Source organism: Falco cherrug, chromosome 7 (assembly GCF_023634085.1).
Source record: "Falco cherrug isolate bFalChe1 chromosome 7, bFalChe1.pri, whole genome shotgun sequence".
NCBI classification, from domain to species: Eukaryota; Metazoa; Chordata; class Aves; order Falconiformes; family Falconidae; genus Falco; species Falco cherrug.
In genome coordinates this window covers 5,993,806-6,020,257 of record NC_073703.1, presented here as the reverse complement: position 1 = coordinate 6,020,257, position 26,452 = coordinate 5,993,806, and the positions used below count along the sequence as shown (strand labels likewise).

The 26,452-nt window shown below is 39.1% G+C and overlaps 1 protein-coding gene across 4 annotated transcripts in view; it reads right to left on the bottom strand.

The window, feature by feature from the left end:
• DENND4A (DENN domain containing 4A) overlaps positions 1-24,830 on the bottom strand; it is a 56,881-nt gene extending 32,051 nt beyond the window's left edge. Inside the window, exons 1-8 of one of the 4 annotated variants that reach the window (XM_014277077.3) lie at positions 24,812-24,830; positions 15,843-15,928; positions 9,335-9,664; positions 8,471-8,720; positions 7,330-7,399; positions 5,637-5,806; positions 4,698-4,939; positions 2,346-2,412 (exon numbers count right to left, since the gene is read on the bottom strand). In XM_014277077.3, the coding sequence (XP_014132552.2) occupies positions 2,346-2,412; positions 4,698-4,939; positions 5,637-5,806; positions 7,330-7,399; positions 8,471-8,720; positions 9,335-9,642 (1,107 nt within the window). In that variant the 5' untranslated portion in view covers positions 9,643-9,664; positions 15,843-15,928; positions 24,812-24,830. Of the gene's footprint in view, positions 1-2,345; positions 2,413-4,697; positions 4,940-5,636; positions 5,807-7,329; positions 7,400-8,470; positions 8,721-9,334; positions 9,665-15,842; positions 15,929-24,204; positions 24,463-24,811 lie in introns of those variants that run through there. The other 3 variants (XM_055715287.1, XM_055715285.1, XM_055715286.1) reach the window with 3 other exon arrangements.
• Between the last annotated feature and the right edge of the window lie 1,622 nt (positions 24,831-26,452).

Below are 26,452 nucleotides of genomic sequence, written 5' to 3'. Positions count from 1 at the left end.
CATACAATATGAACAAAAGTCTATGCACTACTGCTTCCCTGCATATTTCACATAACAGAGCCTTTGAAGGCTTATACGACATTTAGCTTCACTGACAAACGAGGACGGCCACACCATTCTACATGCTGCATTTGTCTTGAAGTAAGTCACCTTGTGACAACCACCACCATTAGCTTGTTCAGTGAAAAAAAAAAAAACTCAGAGAACTAATTTTTTCAGCCTGAGGTAACCTTCATAAACTACCCTCAGAAAGAAAGCATCAGCCTAATGTCCTATGACTTTTGTGTTTCAGCAAAAGCAGATAAAAACAATCAAGCATCTATTCAAAGAGCATGTCTCCCTTCGGCAGAAGGGGCACTTACTGCCCTCATTCTTCAGAGGGAGAAACGCATTACTCTTGAAGTTTGAAGCTTGCAAATACATCATTAGAACAGGAACATCTGTGTAATAAGGAGATGTAGGACACCCAGAACAGTGTCTAGCAGATTCCAAATCAGAAACAACATATCAACAATGGCAGCTGGAAACTGGCAATCAGGTACATTCCTGAATGTTTTACTAATGGCTGTAATTTCTTTAAACTTAAAAAGTCAGACACATGCCATGTTCTCTCTCACTTGTAACAGATGCTAAGAAGGATCTAAGTATGGGTTACACATCCAGACTGGCATACATGTAGTTACTAAAATACAACAGCTCTCATTTTCAGGAAGCGTATAAGCACTTGCGAGACATTCTACACCACCACATACTCAGAAGGATTTGCTATAATAGCTATTTAGCAAAAGACTACCCTGTTTTAAATTAACAAGCTTCAGAGAGAAATTACTATTTCTTCAACAAAATGGAAACCCAAAAGCTTGTAATTTTAAAAAATCCAGGCATTTCCCACACTACTTTTGGAAAAATATCTTAGATATCACACTGAGTAAGATCACAGGTGACTGTATCAAACACAACTCTAAAGTCCCTGAAAGCTGCTGGAAGGAAGTACTTAGTCGTAGACCTCAACTACCTACTTTAAAAGCAGTGGGTTTTCTAATCTGCACATCATTTACATCTAGGTCTTCCTGGAACATATACACCCATGTATACTTTGACAGAGTTCCCTACAGATTCAGACTAAAAATAATTAGTGTTTTTCTCTAAACTCAAATATAGTTCTCTGTAAATTTTGTTTCACATTCCCTAGCAGAAATATATTATTGAATGTGAATACAAAAAAACACCCCCAAGATGTTAAAATACTGTGTCTTGAATTGAACTTTAAAATCATAGTAATTGACAGAAGTGTCACATACAGTTGTAGTATAACTGTTCTCCAACCCCTTTTCAGTAACAGTAATAAATATAACTTCTTTAAAATAGCCAAGTACAGTAAAGAGTGTCTTTAATACTCAATACATTCTATAAAGATATAACCCAAGACGTATTTACTCTGAAACACTTCACTACCATATGGTATACTGCACTAAGACTGAAAACTGCACAGGGCTCTCCATATTTTATTTCATACAAGTAGTAGCAGAGAGTAACATCATTTTGTAACAATTTGTTCAAAACCATGGGATTAGTAGAATAACTACAACTGGAATAGAGCTGTCTTTTCCTAGCAAAAAAACCCCAAACAGAACAGTCTCTACCCGTTTTGACTCTTAGGAGAAAAGAAAATAAGGAAGATTTAATAACACTGCACTTAAGAAGTCTTTGAGATACAGGTTTCCTCTCTCCCACCAACAGTAACATGGGTTGAAATTTCAAATAACAGGTAACCTAATTCTGGCAATTCTATCATTTCACTCACACACAGTAAAATATGCTAGGTCTTCCAGGTGGGACTGAGTAAGGGTCATATTTGATAAAGTGTGCCTCTTTTGAACATGCACGGCTCTTGCAGTTTTCATAAGAGCTATCCATTATGTAGAGGACAGCATGAAACCCTTCTGGAAAATGGGTAATCATGAATATACGCTTCACATCTGGTTTTAATTTTGTTTATTTTACACTCAGTAGCAAGAAGAAAACAGTTCAAAAGCTATTGCAAAAGTCAAACCAGGTATCTACTTTGAGTAGTTTTTCGTAAATTTCCATATACTTTGGAAAAGAAAATTAAGTTCTAAGCTCACTACACAGTTTCTTAAAATACCTCAATAAAGTCCTTAACTAAACTGGAAACAGAACAGTGAAAAATCTGTAAGGATTAAGTGTATAAATTTAGGGGGAAAAAAATCCTGAAAACAATCTGAAGATAAAAATTACATTTTCCATTCACTAACCTGTTCAACAGCTGTTTTGTCTTTCTGTCTTTCTTAGGATATAGCTATTAAGAAGAAATTTACACTTACCTGAACTAGAATTCTTGGCCTCTGAGGGGATGGAAAAGGAACTTTATGCATGAAATGGGAAATGTGTCTAGAGGAAAAGAAAAATGTTGATTTAGTGTAAATTATAAGCTTAAACTGCTATACCTCAAGACAAAATTATTGCCAGTAAGATTAATTATTATATAAAAATGACACATACTTATTCAGAAAACAGAGAGGAAAGAAAAAAACCCCAAAACATTCACCCAAATGCTACAGGGATATTCTGACCTTCAAAAACCTATTTTTCTACTAGAGACAACCAAAATGGCAGGACAGATTACCTTTCAGACTACAAACTTGGTTTCTGAGACTGAAAAATTACAAGAAGCTTTTCTTTAAAGAAAAAAATAATAATTTGTAAAGTAGAAATATTCATGTTTGAGTATCATAATACCATTTTATAATCATTCGTTTGAAACTGGCTTGAAATAGCACTATACCTCAGAGACTAGCACTGGTTATTTGCAAAAAAATATTCACAGCTGAGTATCAAGGAGAATCATTAATTTCATCCATTTTCTTCACATCCATTTTCTTCAGTTCCAAATACAAATGTTATGTAAGATTTCTGATGAAAAAAGTGTTAAATTTTTTCCATATACTACAAATACAGAAAATGTTTTTAAAATTTGAACAAGTTCTCAGTTTTATGAATTGATTAAACTTCGAAAAATTCTAAAAGCATAAGAATTCTGCATAATACACACTTTCACATTAAAAGATACTACATGCAATCAGTAGAAACTAAGGAAGAAACAAGTAATTCATCATAAACTGCATGCTGCAGCACATACTTTACTGTGATTTCTATGACTCTTATCATTATGACAGAGACAACCAACAAAATTTTGAAGAAATTCAGGCAAATCCACAAATAAGCACTGATTTATAAAGACTTATTTTACATGTTTCTGATTCAAAGCTACGTATTTCATATGCATATTGCAGTGGGCTGCACATTACACCATTAGGTGTATGCAAAACAGATTTTTACTGTGTTTTTAATTGTGTGTGCTTGTACTCAGCTTATAGAACTGCAACAAAAAGTTAGTCACATAACTGGCATCAACCAGAAGCAGTCTTGTGCCTTCTCTTCACCATTCCTCAATTGAGCTCCTTTGTGTCAGCATCAATGCCTGTGCAGCCACATGGCAAATGAGAATGGGAAAGGAACTGGGCTGACAACAGATTTGGGGTTTTGTCTTTATTACCAGTGTATGAAGAAGACTGTTGCAGAAATATGGAACCTACAAGCAAACATCAACGGAAAGGTCTGCTGCTTGCAGAAGCAGGGCTGACCGAAAATGTTCAAGTATGCACGTATGGCAGAGACAACTTCATCATCAATTAACACCCAAAGAAACTAGGCTAGATGCTATATTAGTCTTGTGCAAGACAGTGTAGCTGTATTTACATTATCCACAGTAAATTGACCAGTTTACAAACCAGAATAAGCAAATAAATCTGTAAAATCAAAATTCATAAAACATTATATTTACTTCTATTTTTATCCAGTCCCAAATCTGAAAAACCAAAAAGTTCTCAGCCCCCCCCCAAAAACACAACCAAGATCTTTTCATTATCAGAAGCTTACACTATCAGAATTTTAAAATTCTGATAAAAATAATGAAGTGGATAAACAGTCACCAAAAAATGCTTAATCCACGAAGTCAGAGTCTCTGACAAAAGTTAATATTGAAGTTTAATCAGAAAAAAAAAAGACTAATGTGCAATAAAATAAAAAAGCAAATACTGCACTTGAAATCTGATGCATTAAAAAGTGATGTTAGCCTAGAAATATTAAATAGTATTATGCATCAATTACAGGTATCAACCACTTCTTGGATGTAAGGATTTCTCTACATTTTAAAATGTGAAATCTTTATGTGAGAAGGAAATTAAATTTATCACAAATAGAGGAGAATTACTAGTGTAAAAAACCTCAATCTGGTTTGTTCTCTCTCATTAGACAACAAATAGGCATTTGAAAAAATGCAGAACTATGTATTTCATTCTCCTAACAACATATGCAACATTAAGAAAGGATTTGTAATCTTTCCCCTCCTAATCACTGTGCTAAAGGGGGCAAAGCTAATTAAAAAAGGTTTTCAGAGATATCTTCGCAGGCACTGAAGTCACAAATAAAAATCTGGGCTTTTTCAAGGAGTAGGTAAAGATACATTTAATCAATGGAGAAAAGTGCTTCATCTAGCATAACCATTATATTTAACGTTTGATGACTAAAATCAAAAGGATATGATAGGAAACTCAGAAGTAAAACCAGAGCTCTCATCAACTGAAATTACTACAAAAATTTTTGAATTTACTTACTTCTCAATGGGTAGGACATGTGGGCCAGAAATGGAGTAACGATACAGAAAGGTAAGAAACTTCTTGAAAGCATCAAAGAAAGGCCAGTGAGAGAGAAGACAGATGCATTTATTTGTTTGAACTGTTCTGCATGTGTCTGACTTTCCTTCAACAGCAGCTGCTAATCCCAGTTGAGATTTTTGTTTCTCTGAGAGATTCTCTTCAGGATACAGTTCATAAAACTGAATAGCAGCACCATACACCTGCAAAAAACACAGTTTATTTGAAGTCAATAAATCTGCCTCAGTCTTCAAAGCAATCTAACAAACCCCAAACGTGCAAGGAAAATCAAGTCTATGTTACTGTTTGAAAAGTTACATTAATTCATCATCTTCTGAAACAATCTATTCCGGAATATTCTTGTAGCTGTGAAAATTCAGACTGTCTATTATTTATTTAAAATACTTAATGTCACATGAGAAAAAGTAATTTATGAAACCATTTAAGTGAGAGAAAAATAATCATTATACAGAGTACAACTACAGTCAACTGCTCCTACAATTGCCTTTAAAGCTATTTTGGGAATCCTTTATATACAATTCAAAGCAGTATTCCTCTGACATCCAATTTACTTTTTTGAACAAGTATTTACATGCAAGGTTGTTTCCATGCTTGCAATAAAAATAGTATACTTACATGTATATGCAGTCAGAATTTTTACAGCTCTCTAGTTTCAAAGACTAACATGATTGGAAAGCAAAAGGAATACAGGTTTATATGATCAACAGTCCAGCAGTGAAATAAATGCAAGTCAGTCTTTAAAGTAGTCTTGGATATAAGCCCAAAAGAAGAGATTCAAGTTTGTCTATGAAAATACGCACTACCATCATCCCGAACAGATAAGCAACCAAATTTTTCAACTTAAATTATTAGCAATATCTTTTTAAACTTTAAAAATACCTTTTCTGCAGAAGCTCCAGTTAGTACAAACGTCGAAAAAACTGGGAGAGGGTATTTACTGTTAGACGGCCAACATTCAATAGTTGCACCCATAGGCAGACAAAAAAGAGGCACAGATTCTGGTAATGGGAATGATTCATAATCTTCTTCAGGATACCTGCATATTAAACCTAGAAAGGCAATTTGTAAAGAGGCAGTTACGTAAGGAATAGCAGAGATATATTTGCAATAGCTCACGTTACAAAAAATGCCCAGAAAATTCATATATAAGCATATACTAACTTCAGAAGATCAATAAAGTTGTAAAGATAGAAAGGGGTGTCACGCTGGGTCTATGGAGAAGTCACCTCACTAAAAAACTGCACTCAAGTCCTACCTGCTGTTCTTGGAACTATTCATAACTAATTTATCTTTCTCTGTTTGCAGGTTGTGTGCATCTCAGCTATTATTATAATAGTTCACATTGATCACTAGTATGAGGACAGATTTAAAATTTAGTTAAAAAACGTAACCTGGATAATTGAAAAATAAGACCGATGTTCTCAATTATGATGGCAATTAATTCTTGCCAACAAAAGTTTCCCAGAAAATCTGATAATAATATTAATTATTTTTAGTATCAATAGAATCAAAGCAATTAATTATGCTGATTCACCTCTGCTGAGGATTCGGCTAATATGCCAGGCTCATGTGTTAAGACTTAAAGACAGCTGTAAATCACCAAGTTCTGAAGCAGGGGCTCTTAACATACAGGCCATACACATCATCCAGCTGTAGCAATCTATCCTTTCCTATTGCCAACCCCAGGAACTCCAAACTGAGAATGAATATCACGTGAAAGGACTTAGGATTTCTCTGTAATACAGAACACAATCACTACACATTCTTTCCTAATACACAGTGAATTATTAGTACGCAATAAAAAATGGTAATCAAGAAGGACAGTGTTTTTTTCCCCTCACTCATGAAAAAAAAATTCTGTGCAAGCTACTACCAGATGTAGGGCCTTTTAAAATTTTTATTTTGTTTACAAGTTCATTGTCCACCTTTCAGTTTGTAAACAACAGTAGTTTAAGACTGAGAGCAGCATCTCACAGGGATGTAAGTGAATTAAAGCCTGAATCAGGCTCAGGACTTGTACTCAAACAAAATCAGGGGTTAAAAAACAAAAACAAAAAAACCAACAAACCAACACATTTCATCAGAGCCATAGCAAATCTGTCTTACAAATATATCAACAAAATAAAGATGATACACAATCCAAAAACACCTAAAGAGATAAATGCCACTGATGTTCAGGGCAGCGTGGAAGTTCCACATTATTCTTCAAGATGTTTCTTAAAGAAAGTGATCATGAAAATGCATCAAATAATTTTTGTGGTATTTTCTTCTGCGTATATACAATATTAAGAGACAGTTATCAGCAACAGGTAGGCACAGAGGTTTGTAGAAACCTGTTAAAATACAATGAAGCTTCTAATTAAAAGCAAGTTTTAAAACAAAATTGTCATGATACATAATTCTAAGGCTTATTTTAGGACATGTTTTTAAAAGAATTCTTCAGGGATAGCTTCCTTTTTGGGTAATGCAAAGACTGTGTCTTTGTCAAATAATTCTTTAATAGAAAAAAGTATTAAATTACAAATAAGCCTGTATATCCTAAAGATAAAAAAGCTATATAGTAGTTACATACCAGCTTTATACAATATGGTGTTGGTTTTTGCCACAGACTTTTTATAACATAAATACACTGCTGATCCCCACTGTAAAACAAAAGAAATTATCGGATTACGTGATGAAGTACAACAACAGGACCTAACAGAAAACAGTGGAGGCAAACCTTCTCTTCCGTGTTTACATAGAACCATAACGTACACACAAAACCACAGAGCATTAACATACAGGAATTTTGGGCCTACTACGCTATTTTTTCTGACAATGGCCACAAACATAACTGAAAGACAAGTACTGTGTTCGCCCTGAGCTAACCAATCCATGGCAGGCCCCCGCCTGGTCTCTGCAACAGAACTGGTTTATATACTGAAGCATGACATCTATAAATTCTTCTCTGAAATATTTATTAACACAACTACAGAATTTTAAGTATAGCTGTCATCCATATAAATATTTAAACCTTTCTCCATTTTGTTAAACTTCTGGATTAAATGTGTCTATAGACACATACACACATGCACACATTTTTATATACACACACACACAGATTGTAATGTTTCCATTATTAACTACATTTGTTTATTACTTTAAGTTAATACTTTATTTTCTTTTGTGCCTGCATTTTTATTTTAATCATGCTAATCTTTAAACCTAATTAATTATTCCATCTGTGATTTCACGGTCTGTGAAACACTGCACCACAATGTCATTTTTTTGCAGCTTCTAAACAACAATTTCTTTTCTGGTACTGTTAATGTTTTTAAATATTTTTAAAGTTCTGAATTTCTGGACATGAAAACAAAGAACACGGAAAGCCACAGAATGGAAAAGACCAGCACCCTTTAAGGGCACACAAAGCTTTTAGAAATGTGAGAAAGATAAAACAATTTCTGTAGGATGACAGGTGACAAGTTCTCAAGGATTAATCCAAAACTGCTGAAGTCAGCACTAAAAAGACTATCTGCTCCAAGACTTCGAAAAAGACTTTGTTCTAAGCAGGAACAAAGAAATGTAATCCTCCAACTCTTCCAAGACTTGAATTATCTTTGAAGAGCGCTTATCACAGTTTTTCACAAGGTATTCTGAGAACTGTCACAAATACTCCACACACATTACATCACTGAGTATCAAGTGTTCAAAATCCAGATTTGCAATCTTACCATACTATTATTAAGATTCTTGTCAACCTTGCAGAACGTATGTGGAGGGGTCTCTCCTTTACTTGGTATGATTATACATATATCCGTAACAGCCAAGGTGTTTTGTGTCATGTTTTCAGATGCTCTTCGGTAAGTGATGTACACTCTCTGTGATGAAGCACTGCCACTAATATTAGCAGGCCGACCATATGGAGTAGTTTGAATTATTTCACAACCTTGCTTTACTCTTTCTTTCCCATCATATAAAACCCTAGTTAAAATGGGATGAACAAAGTCAGAAGGCACTTTTTTTTTAACACTTTGAATACTTACACTATACTAAGAGTTATAACTGAATAGCACTAATTTAATAGCAGCTCTTGTTTCATCTCTGATCAAAACATTTTTACTGACAATTTCCAGTCACATTACATCACATTGCATTCTAACAGAAAAGTTTTGTGATGAAGCTATACTAGTTTTTCCTCACATATAATTTTTCTAAGTGTTTTGTTTACTGCAAAATAGTTTTCAGTTCTATTACAGATGCTTTGCCTGATCCTAAGAACACTCTACAACTCACCTCTTCTCAATCTGTATTAAATAGGTTAAGCATCTTATCTCAACCCAAATATATACATTCAAAGTCATAAATGGCTTTGACAGCTCCAAAATGCAAAGAATTACAGCTATCATTAAAATCTACTCAGCATGCATTTTTCCTACCATACTGGGTTACAGTATGCTCAAGTCAACAAATATCTTCTGGTTCAGAGTTTTGCCTTACATTAAAGAAGTATGGTATTTCAATAAACCTGCCTTATTTGCTCATTAGTCAAACAAAACTGCCAAAATCACCTACCGGAACAGAAAAGAACAACTCACCCCAAATCAGTAAGTGGGGGCTTATCCCTTCCTCGACGATAACACAGGTATATTTGTGGTCCTACAAGACTGCCATTATTGAGATCTGCAGACAGTCCTGAGGGAGTAACATCTATGCATTTATATCCCTGAGGAACTTCCTCCCCCAGAGATTTATTAAGTACTGTTACATCTGTAATAGGTTCTTTTGGTTTAGCGATTTTATGGCAAGCATCATTGAAGTGGATTTCTTCCTCTAGTGGTTTCGAAATATCCGTTAATCCCGCGACAACAAAGTAGTCAGCAACACGAGCCCCTTTGTCTTCCATCTTCCATTACAAGATGTTATAACTGGTAAGAAAGAAATAAGTAATCAGTATTTTTAAAGGCAATCGTAAGATATCGGAAATAATAAAATCACGTTTATTTTAAAAACCAGAAAATTTGCAATAATTTAAATGAAAACACAATAGAAGAAATTAAAAGAAAGAAAATCATCATCAGATCACGTAATATTTTTCATTTGTAATCACAATCTTTCTAATTTGGAATTCCGAGTCACAGTTTTCCAAGATTTAACAACTCAGATTAGAAAATTCAAATGGCCTCTTTTCATTAACTTACACACTAGAGTAGCTGAACCAACAGGAACAGTTACAACAAAATACTGTGCAAAGTTCTGCAAATAGTTCATTACTTCAAGTTCATGGTTGAATCAAAAAGTAGTTCTCATGTATTCTGCACATAGTCTTATTATGGCACCGTGTTCCCCGTGACAATGGATCTTCTAAGGCATGATCTGCAATTAATTTGCTTCCTGAATATTAAAGGTATATGCAAAGGCTGTCTTGACTATTTTAAAGATATAACTCTAGTATTTGCAGCCATGTCATCCTATAAGATTTTACATCAGATACCAAGGCCAGATCTTCTTGGAGTATTTTTGCAGGCCGTAAGTTGATACCATTTTATTTTACTGTGTTTTGCAACTCAGGTCCTTGATATGCAACCCATGCATAGCCAGCAATATACCAGCCTTTATACAGAACATTTAAACCGAGTCAACTTCCATGGACTACAGACCACTGTGAAACAAAAACATTCAAGACCACGTGAAGAAGTTTTTCATAATGAGAAGACAGTCCTGCTGTTCCAGCCAAATTGCGTTGGGAAATTACATTCTTTCTTCCTGGGTCATATTGATCTTTATATATGAATTCTTTCTGTATAGTGATTTTCTGGTTTTTGGTTGGTGGATGGTTTGTTTTTGGGTTTTTTTTTTTTAGTGTTTGCTACCAATGTTGTAAATTAACTTCAGCTCAGGACAAAGTAACATCTATAGGATGAAAAGATGGCCTTGCAAACAATGCACTGCACTACCTATCAGGAGGTTCAATTTCTTCTTTGTCAGAGACTCCTGGATACCTTTGCAAGTCACTTAAGCGTCATGTCACATTTAATAGCTGGGTTTTGCAAATAAAGAAAATACTTTCCACGGTTTCATGGAACACTGAGAAATAGGCTTAAACTGTTTATCTAAATCACCCATATCTGCTGGAACCTCAATAAAGTAGCTTCAGGAAGTTTACTGTCATCAAGTTCCAGACTTCTTAAACCAGACATGATATTTAAAACTCACTTTTGTTGAATTAATTTTGTTTGGGTGTAAAATTTTTTCACGAGAGAAACTTAAAATACAGGAGTCTGAAGAGCTTGCTAATGTTCAGAAACTCAAAAACCAGAATTTAAAACTGTTTGAATGGTTGGTACAAGACTTCAGTTCTCGTGTCATTTTTATTTCATCTGCTTTATTTCCCTTTATTTTCTGCTCTAGGTAGCAAGTATCAAGCCTTATCAAACTTCATACAATTATAATTCTTGGGCTTTACCAACAAATCTTCATTAAAAGAAGCAAAATAAAATTAGACATCTTTCACTGGAAATTAAGAAAATTATTTCCTAAATTGATACTGTGCATTTAATCAAATTGCTCAGATTTCCAGCACCAGCCCCTGCTCAGGAAGAAAAAAATGTCAGCCTGTGCCTGACTACTATATCAGCCTCATCCACCAGTGCAAGAAAGGCAATTCCATCTTCTGGCTCTTATTTTGTAGGTTGTTTTTATTTTGTTGGAGCAACTGACTTGTCTGGCTTCTAAAGTTGCAAGGAAATGAGTAACAGTTTTTATTTAAGGATTATTTACATTATTCAAGAAAATACCAAGAAAACCCCACAAACCATCAGACTTTTGTTTCTTTCTATATAGTTAATGATCAATATGGGACACTTGAGAACACGATTACTGGGAAACAATCATCTATATAAAGCAGTGTAACAGTTTGTAAATGAACTGTTCAGCTTGCTTTCTGAGAGAAGAGAGAACGCAGTTACAAAACTGTGCTTAATTTAGCCTAAATTCAATTATTTCAAAAACATCTGGAATACGTTACTCAATTAGCAGTATATGAGCGTAATAACTACAAACTCAAACTTCTCTGAGTGATATATCCAAAGACACACAAATTCAACCACTGCATATGCTGCCTATTACTTCACTGTACATCTGGCTTCAGCAAATTCAGAATGTAAGTTTCATAAAGCATCTTTAAACTCTAACATACAACCAAACACTAATATCTTTCAGCTAACGCAACTTAAGTTCTAAATATTTTGTAACACTAACAATTCTCTGTAAAACTATGGTATACTACATTTTAACTAGCAAAAAAACCTTTTAACTTTACCAACCAACACTGACTCTAAATCAATGGATAAGCAATAACAGTGGTGGGGTTTTTAAGCTACAACACACAGGGCAAGCATTTGCTCTGAAGTCCAAAAAAACCAACTACTTAAAACATGCAAGGGAGTGTAAGTAGTAGCTTTTAAAAAAGTATAATTTGAAAATGCATCAAGAAATGCACAAAGAAAATAATGAATACTTTAGAACATAGATCAGAAAAGAGCTGTGGTCAAAGATACAAGACAGAGGGTGTTCTATGAATGTATATATATACACACACCAGTATAAACCCCAAAATACTCCTCAAGAACTGCGGAGGAAGAAAGAGTTGGCTAAGTAAAAGCTACCAACTAAACAATTTAAGCTCAATGCTTACCCCATCATGAGCTCTAGTGAAAAAGTTTTCAATCAAAAGACAAAAGGTAGACTGAAAGCTAAGTCTTGCATGGTTGTGTATGAAAAATGCCCTGTAACCACAGGCTCAGTACAAAGCAACAGAAACACTACGAAACTGAACTATGCCTTAGTGATTCTAAGTTAGAAAAATAGAAAGTTTTGTTACTTTTCTCAGTAGCATTATTTCACATAAATACACCATTTTCTAGAGTGCTTCACAAAGCCTTTTAAGTTGAAGACAAAACAGTATTTTAGGAATAAAAATTTATACAAACTATGACTGTTAAAATAGCAACTAAGTCTTACAAATTCAGTGTATTAGCAGTACACTATTCCAGTTTAATTAGCCAAGACAGCATTACAAATAAACAGAAAGATATATATACACATCATACTGAAGAATCATACCTACCTCACAATTTAAGCCTCACAATTCATTATTTCATATTAATTTCATAGCAAAAGTTCTTAAATTCAAACATTCATTTTTTCCCAAAACCCCTTTCAAGCAAAACTGGGACAAGGTCTCCTCATTTAGAACCAGTTAAAATTAGAATCCCCTACATACAAACACCTGCTATCACACAAATTTGCTTCCTAAGGTTACAGCAAGTAATACACAAGTCAGCAAGACTTTCATAATTTAATGCAGCTTTTACAGAAGGCGGGGGGCGCGGGGAAGGCCTAGCTTATGATGTATCATCCCTTCCGATCTGCCCCATCCCTGGCAGTGTCCAAGGCCAGGTTGGACGGGGCTTGGAGCAACCTGGCTTGGTGGAAGGTGTCCCTACCCAGGCAGGGGGGTGGGACTGGATGGGCTTGAAGGTCCCTTCCAACCCAAACCATCCTATGATGATTCTGCGATCTTTGCCTTCTGATACAAAGGCTTCCAGCTAAAAAAAAAAAAGGTATAAAATGCAAAAGATATCAAAACAATTCAGTGGTATTTTATTCAAGCCAACTTCAACTTTACTACAGCTACTGTGATACTAAAATTTTCAACATCTGTTTACTGTGAGAACATACTTACGCAAAATTTATGTTAACAGACCCCAGAAAGAAGATATATAATGACAGCTAATTCAGTGACAAATAATCGTTCTGTAAAAAGCAATTTCACATAAAGTGAAAAATCTGAATAATTTCTCTAGAAACTCTTACAAATGAAGGTATTCCAAAGCATGTTAAAATTATATGCATCACGAAGTACTGCAAGTCAACCTCCAGGTAAGAAAAAAACCAGAAATAATGTCACACTGTACAAGGGTTTTGCTTGAAACAGCAGGTCCCAGGTGAAATTCAACATTAACAGTGTCACACTGAGAAGCAGCTACTATTGCTTCTCTACACTTGGACAATGCCATGGCATCATAAATGTAACCTCTTACAAAAGTCCCTGGAAACAAGTGCAATATATAGTCTTCGAGCCATCTCATGACAACCATTTTAAACGAACTGCATATAACTAATACCCCTACAAATTAAGCATGATAAACATCAGTAAAAACCACTTTATGCTTGCAAATAGCAAACTGACTTGTAAGAACTTACTAAAAAACACACACAGACTTTGCAGATCATAACTGTACAAATGTGGGAGAAAAGACGGCTTTCTGCAGTTTCTAAAAATATGGGAACAGGGGATACAATCAGATGATCCTGCCACAGATCCACAAACTATTACCTTGATTACTTTGCTGAAAGACAAACTGTAAACTCAGTTTCATTGTTTATTCAATTTCATTTTTCAATATCAACGTATTTCTTCATAAACATTTAGGAAGTATTAATAATTTTCAGTAACTGTCACCACTGGTGTAATTGATAGGTGCTGGCATTTTAGCAACTGTGCAGAAGAGATTAATCTGAAAAATCAGCTTTGTGATCTAATGCTATAGATATATTACTAGTGTTAAGAGAACCTGTCTGCTGCAAAGGGCAAAACAATCTGCTATTACAAGATGATCAGGAGGTTTACAGGAATTCCATGTGGCTGACCCTTTTGTGATAAACTATCAGTGGGACCTTGATCTAAACCTGAATTCAGAAAGCAGAGCATATTATGTTAACTTATTCTGCATCCAAAAAAGTTTTTTTTCTATTTGCTACAAGCTACACACAACTTTCATATAGAAAGCAAACAAAAATTGAAAGGCATGATTTTATAGCAGCTCACACAAAACAACTAAATCTGTGTCCAAGCTTTTTGAACAGATCACATTTTTCATTCAAATACTATAAGAGGGAAGTACACATCAGCTTTTTCCCCATCACATGACCAGAAATAATGTGGATGTGCCGTATATTCCATCTCTGCAGCAGCAACCAGGCATGATGTTTCATGAAGCAGAGTTCACTACAGAGGCACTAGACCATTTTCAAGGAAAAAGATACTGATACAATTCATACAACCTGCTCCTACCCACAAACCTTTGTAGAGGTAACTTGTTATTGGGCCCCAGACAAGAACAACTGCTCTAGCAGTGCCAGCTTCTTTCCAGGAGTTCCCCAGATAGCAAAAAGGGTTTACTTTATGATTTTTGCATGTGCAAGAGATACACAACTTGTGAAAGATAACAGTAAGGACTGTCTGACTAGAACAGTTGCACCAGTCCACCTCTGGCAGACACAAATACAACTGCCTTGTAATCTTTTAATCTTGTCTTTATTTCCATTCCATCATGCATTTTCCTTTGAGAACATTAAATAGCTTATCAATTTGAGGTCCATTTTCTGTCTAAAGCAGATGACATTTTACCCTGTTAACATCTCTTTGGAGTCAGGCTATGTTTGTAAACAAAGAATGAATGGCTCCTAGCATAGGATGGAAACCAGTGCAGTGCTCTGCAACACCCTTTTTTTAAAACACTCCTAAGCTTTATCAAAAATTGTGTTGGTTTTTTTTAATTAAAGCATTCATCATATAATCACTTTCCAAGAACTTCCTTTGAAGGTACATGAAGAGTAGACAACCAAACAAAGCAATGACCAATTTTTAAAACTTGCCAGTAAAATTCTAACAGCCCCTAGGATTTCAGTCTCATATGTGTACTGCTGCATTACCCTGCCAACACACAGAAATGCGGTGGCTAGTCATGCAAGAGCAAAATGAAGTTAACCGGATCAGTCAGTCCTGCTATGGCTACTCAGAACCATTTCTCAGGCATGAGGCTGCACAAATCACATGACAGCTCAACAGTCTTGAGAACATGTAAGTGCCAAAGTTGCCTGGCAAAAGTGACAGACAAGTTTGGGTTCCCCTCCCCCCCGGTATATTCTTCATAGCAAGCAAACAATCCTGGGAACCAAGTGGAAGCACCTAAAACATCACAGGAATTCTTTCAAGTCAGAACACAAGTCTTTTGAAATCTCTACCAATGTGTTCCCTACCTTTTCATCAGGGCATTGCTTCTACACTTTGCCTCTCTTGCTGTCAGCCAGGCTTTAACATAGACTTCTTGTTAAAGTTTCATTCCCTACAGAAACAGTAAAAACAACAATTAAACAATGTACACATTTGTTGAAACTTACACTTAGCACACATTCCAAGCATCAGTCACATTAAATGAACATTGTGAACTGTAGGAGTCCCTTGCTAAGACAAGGTTACATTAAAAAAAAGTGTATGGAAACCAGGATTTAAACTGGTTTAAAATAAAGAAACAAAATATCAAGTTTTACGCTGCATTGATATTTTAAGAGTGTAAACAACATTTCATGCTTTAAAAAACTAAAATCAATCAAAGAACGGTTGAGCCAGACACTTCAAATCATTTCAACTCTTCCGCTATTTTCTGATAAATACCTTCTGTGTCTATTCATAGAACACTTTCACAGCTAGGTAACACCTTTTAGCTCAATAACCTCTCAAAGTCTACTTCAAGACACTGTTGCTCTTTGCAAGATTATGGTATTTAAACAGATGCTTTTTACTCCACAATAAGCAATACACATGTACTCTTCCATGTAGCCACCTTATTCCCATTCCCTGTTCTTGCAGCTAGGGTTACAGTCTGCTTGCCATTTACTGTCAAAAATTCACTTTTTTTTCAGGTATGGTAAACACTAGTATGACCACTTTTAAACACTGGTAGGACCCCAGAGAGCTTGAGCTTGTATTTGACACCGAGGCATGCGCAAGCCAGGCAGCCTGTGCTGCATTTAAGTATTTTGATGCAACAGCACTCCACTCCAGGACTGAGGAGAATACCTCGCTGGAGACTTCCAGACTTCAATCTCCCAGAACAACTCGTTAGCATCAGCAAGGCTGTAGTCAAAAATAAACTTTGCCTAAATGAGGCCAAGACTTGGAGAACGCTCTAGGAAGATGACTGTGAGAAGATGCAGAAAACAAATTGTAATGTAAGCAAGGCTAGGAGGAAACACATCTCAGGGGGAATTAAGCAAACCATGAAAGATTTGCTTCAGTTCCTGAAATGGCAAAAAGCGGGGAAAACCCCCTACACTAGATGATCGAAATTACATTTTTGGGAGTACAAAGTTCAAGATTCTGTTTATAACCCCAGCCTGCAAGACCAACTTATTTCAGATCAGGCAGAAGCAGTCAGCACTGCTAGCTCATGACTCCTGCAGCAAGGGGGCTGGGGGTGTGTGTGTATGTGCGCGACAGCGCAGAGAGCGAACCAGCCCCTGGTGCCGGTCCTTCTAATCCACAAGCACCAGTTTCAGTCACTTACTCTTCAGTAACTGACTTTGAACATTTTCACACAAGCCTACAAAGAGAGCATGCAGCAGTAGCACTACGTATTTTTGCCCAATGAGAAACTACAATTTTGTCTAATGATCTGTAATATAAAGTTTCCAGGAGTGTCAGAAGTTATGATTTTAAGGATCACCCGCAGACCTCAACCACAGCTGCAAAAACTAAGAAATAAGCAGTATTAGCATATGAATAATTTCCCAGTGGACACTTCAAAAAACGTGTTTCCTAGTCCACTCTCTGGAAAGTCAAGGAGGAGAGTTAAGGGAAAGAAAAAGAAAAATATACCTTCATGCATTACAAGGAGACTGCTGCCAGTGTACCTGCAGCTGCGTTTCGTAGTACTTGCAGCTTGTAGAGCATATTTACAACTAGTTTGTTGTCGTCCACCTATCAGGTAAAAGATCCACTTGTTCAAGAAACAAGATGCAAAGGACCTACATTATCACCTCAATACAACCAGAACTTCTCATCGCATTTTTATTTTTCAGTAGGATCTTGCCTATACTTTTTCTTCACATTTCCTACTACTACAGTTAAACAAATTACAGCAACAGAGAAAGCTGCTAACAAACAGGGCTAAAGTGATCACTGCATTACTTTTTAAACCCTATTGCATACATCTGCACTCATGTCAGACGAAGCAGTAATTAATAAGAAACCACTAGCCTCCACTAAACTCCCTTTGGTGCTGCAGTAGTAGCACTAGTGCTAAGAAACATATTGGGATATAAAAAAAAAACCAAAACAAGAAAAACCACAGCATTGTTCTGCCCCTAGACATCACAGGGCTAGAATTGCTATCAAGTGTTTTGCAGACCCATTCGCAATCTTCTGTACCAACTCATGGTTAACACACTCTGATCCAAACAGCTGAGGAGATAATCGTGAGCGCTCAGAAAACTTAGCAACAAAGGATCTCTAAGAGGTGCCCAGGAAACAGAAAAGTGCCGGATAAAAGCGCAGGGACAGAACAGAAGACCATGAGGTTGGGAGCAGAAAACAGGAATACAGGCCAAGAACTAAGGGACAAGCAGATTTGTTCAGTAATGCCTAGGAAGAAAGAAAAATCAGGCCTAAATTCAGAGGCTAATCTAGATTCAGTGGGATTGCTCAGTCAATGAGCAAGGACTCGCCATCTAGAGTTCAAAGCTTGGAGGAAGAAGCTGAGTAACTGGCAGAGAGAAGGCAGGAAGGAACAGACTTCACCCTGAGGGAGAGAGATCAGGCATTTTCTACATCTTCTATACTTTCCAGCATCACCCACCAAGTCTTCCACGTTTGTTCTTCTTTGCTGGTTTTAGTCTCAATAAAATCAAAGCATTTACTAAGAGGGTCTAACAAGGCACAGACAGCTTAGGTGTTTACCACAGCTGTGCCACAGCAAAATCCCATGATATTCATCCCCGACTACAGAAATTCAAGGAAGTGACATTCAAGTATCCCATGAGATTCATGACAGAGAGAAATCTTAACCAGGCCAGTTTTAAAACTTCTACTTTTCTTTCTAGATTACAGTATTTGTGGCCAAAAAGCACAACCAAAGAATGGAAATAATTTCTGAAGTATAACTGTCTTTGTAGGGAGGGATGCACAGAACAATTTATAGCAAATGATAGGGAGGGAAGCCAAGGTAAGCACTATAAAATGTAAATATTACTACAGCCAAAGAAGAGTTCAGGAGGAGAGTTAGTCCATGTTTTTTGTACAACTATGCATTATACAACTTTTAAAAGGAGAAGTCCCCCAAACAGAACCTTCTGTTTTCCTTGGCATAGTAGATAAAGGCAAATGAAAGCAGCAAATCTTCCAAGATTGAACTTCAAACCCAAAATCTGTCACTGAAAACGTCAAAGTATGTGAACCAAGAGCGACAGAAGTAGCCTGCTTTCACCCAGCCATATCTGGATACACACGCAACCACAGTTTAGTTTTGAAGCCATTCTCTACCCAAATTAAAACTCTGAATGCATGGTGTGGTGGGGGAAAAGACAGGTGGGAATTGTTTCCTAACATTTTTTCTACTTTTAAAATACACTTTCATTGTGACTTAGAACATTTAACCTTCTTTTTTTCTCTGGCCCACAAAAATGTCATGTAAGGCAAGAAAACTGGACCCAGCCACGCTGCAAATTACAGACACTGAGTAGATGACCCGCACAGCCTGCGGCTGCAGGGCTGTAACTGCTGTTTGCAGATGATCTACACCACATTGGAAAGGTTTAATGGAGAGGTAACACTGACTAATACCTTCCTCATCTAGTAAAATCTCTACACACAGTTACCAAAAAGTTCATCATCCGCCCCACAGAAAAGTGTGAATGTACCGTTACCAGTCCAGCTACAAATATATCTATCACCTAACATATTGCTGTGACAATCTCCTAGTTAGGTTAGCTAGCAAAGCAATATAAAGCAACATTAGAGTATCCCCCCAATAATCACAGTAAATTACCCGAAGTGCAATGGTATGCTAAGGTAACTACTGCTTCAGAACAGGAGTTAGACATACAAGGTCACTACAAAGTTGTACAATTTGTTACAACACTGCTCCTGTACCAGGATTTAACTGACAGCACTGTGCTGAGCCTCATTACTTTTGCACTTGCAGGATCTGGACAGCATCGACTCTTTCACTGTAATTTTATAGTCAAAATATGCAGACAAACTTGCTGGCATACGGAAGCTACTGGAGCTGGGCCAGATCCTCATCTTGGTTGTACAACTGAGAATAATTCCTTAAGCCCACAAGTTTCTTCTGAAGCTCAAGACAAAACCAAAATTGGAGTCGAGCCTACACTGCCCTTCTCCTTGTTTGCATAATGCTTGCACACAAAAAAGTGGGGGTTTCCTCTTGGGACTTTTTCATTTGCAAGTACATACACAAAACTCATACAGCACACTTACTGCTTGTCCACTTATTTCAAATGGCTAAACTGAAATAATGTCATTAATTAGTATTAATGATTTTTTCCTGACCCAAATTAAAACAAGTCAAATTTTACAGTAAAAATCAAATAGTGAGGATATAATTGGCCAACTAACACCCTTCCTTACTCTTTCCATCCTATTTCTATACCATAGTTCCTCCTTCTTTCACATGCGCACACACCCCCCCGCCCCTCCGTTAATGTTTACATTAATTTCCTTCTATTTTGGCATCTACAGTAACCCCGTATCTAATACATGAAAATACACTTTGAGGGGGTAAAAATATGCCATTTGAAAAAGTAGGGCCACGCTTTCAGAAGTGTTTTGTTTCCACTTCTCCTCCACAATTTCCTTCTGGTACTGTTTGTGCACTCTTTAGGGAACTAGCAGTGACTTCTGCATCACAGACTGCTCCTAAAATGACTGCTATAGATCAAACCTCTGGGCATCACTGCCTCACATAGCCTTCACGGTACGTTTTAATTTTTACTTTATAGTCTGTGGGGGCACTTTATAAGCATACATGCATCGGCAGAGTATTCCCAGACCAGTCATAGACCAAGCTTCCAGACCCGTCATAGACTAAGCCTGAACTGAAGGATAGAAGAAAATATCCAAGGCTTATTATGCAATATAGCAAAGAACCTCATTCACTTGAGGTTATTACTCTGTCAGTACCACTGTTAGAAAACAGCTGATTTTAAGTAGTTGAACAGTGGTGACGCATTCACCATTTGTACGTATTCATCTCCTACCTGTATAGCTATCCTCAGTTATGGCAAGGCGTAACTGGCTTTAGCTTGCAGAGGATTTGCTGCTTTTAGCATGGCATAACATTTCTATCATGGTTTGTGCTCACAGTAGCAAATATTATTTATATACAGGACTGATACGAGGGAATAGATGCAGGGCCTTTTCTGGGCTCTTGCCTACGACCACCCAGCGAGGCTACAGCAGGATGAAGGACACATACAACTCAGACCCTTAAATCTCTACCCTTGCTTTTTGTGAAAGCTCAACCTAAACTTTCTTCAAAGGTGCCAAATCTTTCAAGGGTTTGGTTGGGGGCGGGGGGGCTGGTTTGCTTTTAGGAGAGTTAGCATAAAAAAAGTTTGAAATCTCAATACATCACAGACAAGTCCAATTTAAATAGTTTCTTTTTTACAAACAAGAGAATTGTACTGGAAACACACCAATCCACATAAATTACATCATGCTTTGTTAAGGCACTTAAATAGAAGTTATTTCAGTGTCTTTTTTTGGTCCTTTCCCTCTCCTTTTGAGAAGTATTACAGTTCTTTCCAGGAAACTTCAGAACAAATACCTTAAAAATCCACAGCTACAGATGTATCAAAACCTGAGCTACTGGAACCCTGTCAGACAGCAACATACTTTGAAATCACCAATACCTCAAACATAATGTTTGAACAACGTCACATTGATTATTTTTTTTTTTAATCCAACAAATTGTGCAACATTTTAGCCTCCAAGTTTTTGGTCAGGCCAACACCACATTTTTAAAAACCCAAGGTCAAAGTTGAGTAAAGGACGATGAATGGAAAGAAAACTTCCAGCAAGTCTTCATTTCAGGAGATACTGAAGATTCAAGAAAGGTTTTGGCTAAGTAGTTCTTGTACTAGTCCCTTTCCACAGCCTGCTGATGTTTGACCATGAGTGCAACTGTTCCTACAGTCACTTATAAAAAGCATTTCAATCTACTATGACTTGCAAAACCAACTCCAATTCAGTTGCTAGGAGGTATGATGGAAATAGCAAAAGGATGCTGAAGATGTAAGTGACACTGCAAATTCTTCTTCCCGATTTAAAACTCCAAGATTAACAAATCCCATTATCATTACTCAGCTCAGTCTAGATATCATCTTCCTCTACTTAGGAGTCACAAGACAGTTTTCTCTAGCTATCACACACTACAGCAGGAATTTACCTAGAAATTAGTAAACACCTCAATGCAAAATCCTGTAGATTAGAAACTGCCGGACTCGCTTCTGCACAGTGGTGCCACAATTCCCTTGTAAGAGTGACACAGTAGTTTGAGACACCTTCCTGAAACAATCTCATTCTCTTCAGGAGCACCAGCTAGGCTCTACTCTCTACCTTGCTACTTTCCCTTTCAAGCACGTAATAGGACCAGGTTATTTACATTGTTCCTAATGCTTGACCCAAATCAGCTACGCTCACCTGAGCCCTATAGTGTGTGCCAGGCTATGTCAATATTTGTGCTTTTACTAACTAATAATTAACTCTGGCCACGTAACTACAAAATTGCTAATATTGCTATTAATGCATACAGAAATTCCATTAAGTGCCATACCAGCAATATATCCAAGTAAAGCACAGAGAACAAGCTGTACCTACAACCACCCTGCTACAAGAAGTACAAAAACTCACACATATGATTATCCATAATACTGGGAAAACATTTCTAAGTAAGCCTGTGTTTGACAAAAAGTGGTCCTCATGCCTTTTGGCTTTACTGCCTGTTGGAACAGGTCTGACCTTTTTGTGCTACTTTGTAGTAAGTTCACTGCTTAAAGGAGGCCATTGGGTTCCTGTTCCAAAGGAGCAGAAACTGCTCACGAACTTCAGCAAAGAACCTCATCCAGCTAGACCCTAGCGTTTCTAGAATAAGTAAAATATGTACATCGCACAAGCTCTTAAGGCTGTAGAGAAGCATAATGGTTTTTTGCTCTGTCTTTAAGGCTCCATGCAATTTTCCCCTTCCCCAAAAGCTAACCACAAAAACTCTAATGCTCTATTTTTGATAATTAAAACAATTTCAATGCCAAGTCATGAATACCCCTAGAAAACTTCGCTTCATTTACTGGAGCTGCAGTTCCACTTTAACATTCGCTTTAAATGAGCTTACAGGCTCCTCAATACTCTAAAAGCAAGACAGAGTTTCACCGATACTCTAAATATATGATTTTTTTTTAAAGAAGAGAGCAATGGGAGACTTATAAAGTAAGACTTGTACGCTAGACACACAAACCAGAAATAATCCATTCACTCCCCGTCGACCTTCCTTGGCCAGACTAACTCAATGAGTTTCCCTAAACCACCACAGATACTTGCCAAGATTAAATATTTGTGTTTAATCATTCAGAAAGTGAAAGATTATGTACTGTAACGTAACACTCTTTACGGAAACCTCCAGTTGAGCAACAGTTCCAGAAAAAATTGTGAAATGAAGTAAAAAGCTGTCCAGAACACCACAATTCTGTTTGGTTAATTTAAAAAAAAAAAAAAAATAAAAATCAAACTTCAGGACTAAGCGCCAAGCCAAGACCTCATTTTTAGCAAATCAACACTCACAGGCAGCACATTTTTAAACGCAGCCCGTTTGAAATTACTCCGGAATAACAACCATTACTAAGAAGTTACTAAATATTACCGTCCCCGGGCCAAGAACTTACGCTATGCGCTGACAGCGTGATACAAGCGTGATAAAAATGTCAGGGCTCATTTCTGCCGGGCACACCGAGCGGTGGCCGGGCACACCGACGGACCGACAGCCGGGCTGCGGAGCCGCCGGGAACGGGCCGCCGTCCCCCGCCCGCCGCCGCTGCCCGTGCGGTGCCCGCTGACGCCGCGATGCGGGCACACAGCCCCGCCCGCTCCCCCGGCCGGCCGCTCGCCCCCCAGCCCGCCCGCGGGCTCCTGCGCTGCCTTTGTAACATGGCAGGTCAGCGCGGAGCGCTCAGGCGCGGCGCGGGCAGCCCTCCGCCCTGAGGAGCGCCGGCCGCCGCGGCCCCGCAAGCCGGCCCCGGGCTCCGCCGCTCCGGCCCGGCCGCGGCCGCGGCAGGGGGCTGGCGCGAAGCACCGGCCCGGCGGGGAAAAGGAGAAAGTTTTCCCCCCTCCCGCCGCGGCCCAGCGGAAAGTTACCGCCGCCCCCGCGCCTCCCTCAGCCCCTCGCCCGCCGGCGCCCGGCCTCCCCCGCCCGGCACTGACAGCCCAGCGCGCCGCCGGCCCCGCCGCACGCCCCTGCCCCGCCGGCCCGGGCTCGCCACAGCGCCCGCCCCGCGGGGAGCCCCCGCCGCGCTGACAGCCCGGCGCGCTCCCCCGCCGCCCCGCAGCCCTCACCTCGGGCGGGGGCCGCGCTCCCCGGGGCAGCGGGGAACGGCCGCCGGCGGCGCCCGCCCCCGGCGCCGAGGAGCGGGAGGGCGAAGGGGGTAAAGAGGGGGGAGCGCGCCCGGTCCCCGCGCCCTTATCTCATCTTAGCGGAGCCCGCACTCGCCTTCGCCGCCTCCCCGCCGTGTGGGCGTCTCAGGCGGGATCCCCCCTCCCCTCCGCGCCGCCTCCTCGCGCCGCCATCTTGGCCGTCACGGGGGGCGGGTGGGGGAGAGGCGGGCGCCGACTCGTGATCGCGGCGCGGATGGCGCGGGAGGGCGCCGGGTCCTGCTGCTGCGCGGCGGGGCCTGAGGCGAGCCCGCCACCGCCCCTGCGCCCAGCCCGCCTCCGAGGGCGCCCTCCGACAGGGCGGGCCCGCTCCGGCCGCCCCCGTCCCGCTGCTCGCTCCCTCAGGGGGCGGTGAGGCTGAGCCGTGGGGGGAGCGCGCCCCCCGCAGCGGAAGCCCCTCGGCGCGGCCCCAAATGGGACGCGCGGACTGTCCCTGCCTCCCGCCCGCCGGCAGCACCTTTAATGTAAAATTAATTAATCTCCGGTCCAAAAATGCCCGTCCTTGGCTCACCTGCGGTGCTCGTTGCGAGGGCCCGGAGGAGGTGCCGGCTGTCTGGAAAACGAGGGAAGAGAAAACCAGGGATTTTCTCCAGTCTTGGTGTAACCCGCGCCAGGCTGTTGCATCAAAGACTAGCAAAGAACCCGAGACAAAAATAATCTTTTAAGAGCGTGCGGCTAAGATTAGTGCAGCGTGTCAGGTTGTTGCTGAGCACAAGGACGTGAGCCCTCCTTGTGCCACGCACGGGCATGCCTCTTCTCCAGCACCTTGTGTTGAGCAGCCATGGGATTCAACATTTTATGCCATGTGCTATTTTGGAAGTGATGTTTAGGGATAGGCATCAACCATACAATTTTGGCTTTGAATTCCAACTTGCCTCAGTTCTGGACGTTTGGCTGGAGGGTTTATATGTGGCTCATAAAGACAGACGGGACTGTAAATGCTTATGTATGTTCAAACCTACTGTATGGGTTGACCTCATCCCTCTGAAAAAACACAGCAAACAGGCGAATATAAAAGCAAAACGTACAAACTAAGACTTCCACCCCACCCCACGTTTATTAACGTGGCTTTATAGCAGCAATGCAGCTCCTCCTAACCCCCCATGTAGCAAACAGAGCGGCTGACACAAGCCGATCTCTACTCAGGCAGCAGCACCCATGTGCAAGCCTGCACATGCAGACGCAGCTTGGCGCTGTCAGGTTTGATACTTGTGAGCTGAGTCTGCCTCTTCTTGTTTTTTTTCTCAACAGCCAGCATACGGACTAAGGAATGTGTCAAACCCCTGTCCCAGGCAGGGACTACAAGAACAACATTGGCCATTCGTTGTATTTCTACATAAAATGCATTTCTAGCCATGCTTATAAAGACGTCTCTCTCAACTATACACAGCGTGATAAGTGAGAGATCAAGAACCCAAAACCTCATGATTTTTTGCAGCGAGCTGGTCTGCATTCTGTAGTGAGTCCTTAAATTATTTAGTGTGCTGGCAGAAATTTTTCTAAATCCTTTGACAGTTGATGGTATATTTTAATTTTGGAAATGTTTTTCAAATAAATAGCAATAATGAAGCCCATCTTCTGGCTTGTGCTAGTAATTTTGATATGCAAACTGTTCTGTGCTCTCTACTCTTGCTCGTTTTTCATGTAGGCATAATTTTCAGGCTTCAGTGTTAACATCGAAGATTAATGGGCCTGTTCCTAGTTCTAAGAGTATTGTTTCAGCTGCCTGTATACTGAGGCAAAATCACTGCACTGATGTATGAATACTTCACCTCGCACAGTTTAGGTTCATAACCATTAAAATATACTTGACTCTTTCTCATGGAAACTTTGATTTGAGAGAAACATAATTCTTAAACGTTCTGTGGCAGTTTTCATACTTTTCAGCTCATGTCATAGGTAAAACTTTGTGTAGACGTCTTTGATTTGCTGGTAATTTATAGCCCGACCAGTTTGTTTCCCTCCACCTTTTTCTGTCCTTCTAGGACTTATCTGCATTTAATTACATATTGTGTCAGTCTCAACAAACTGCAGCCAGGGATGCAGATCTCACTGTGCAAGGCCTGATACAAACACCAAAGTAGTTTCTGCCCAGTCCTACCATCGCAGCTAACACAGGACTTATCTCTGTCCTGTCTTTCTTGTTCTTGTG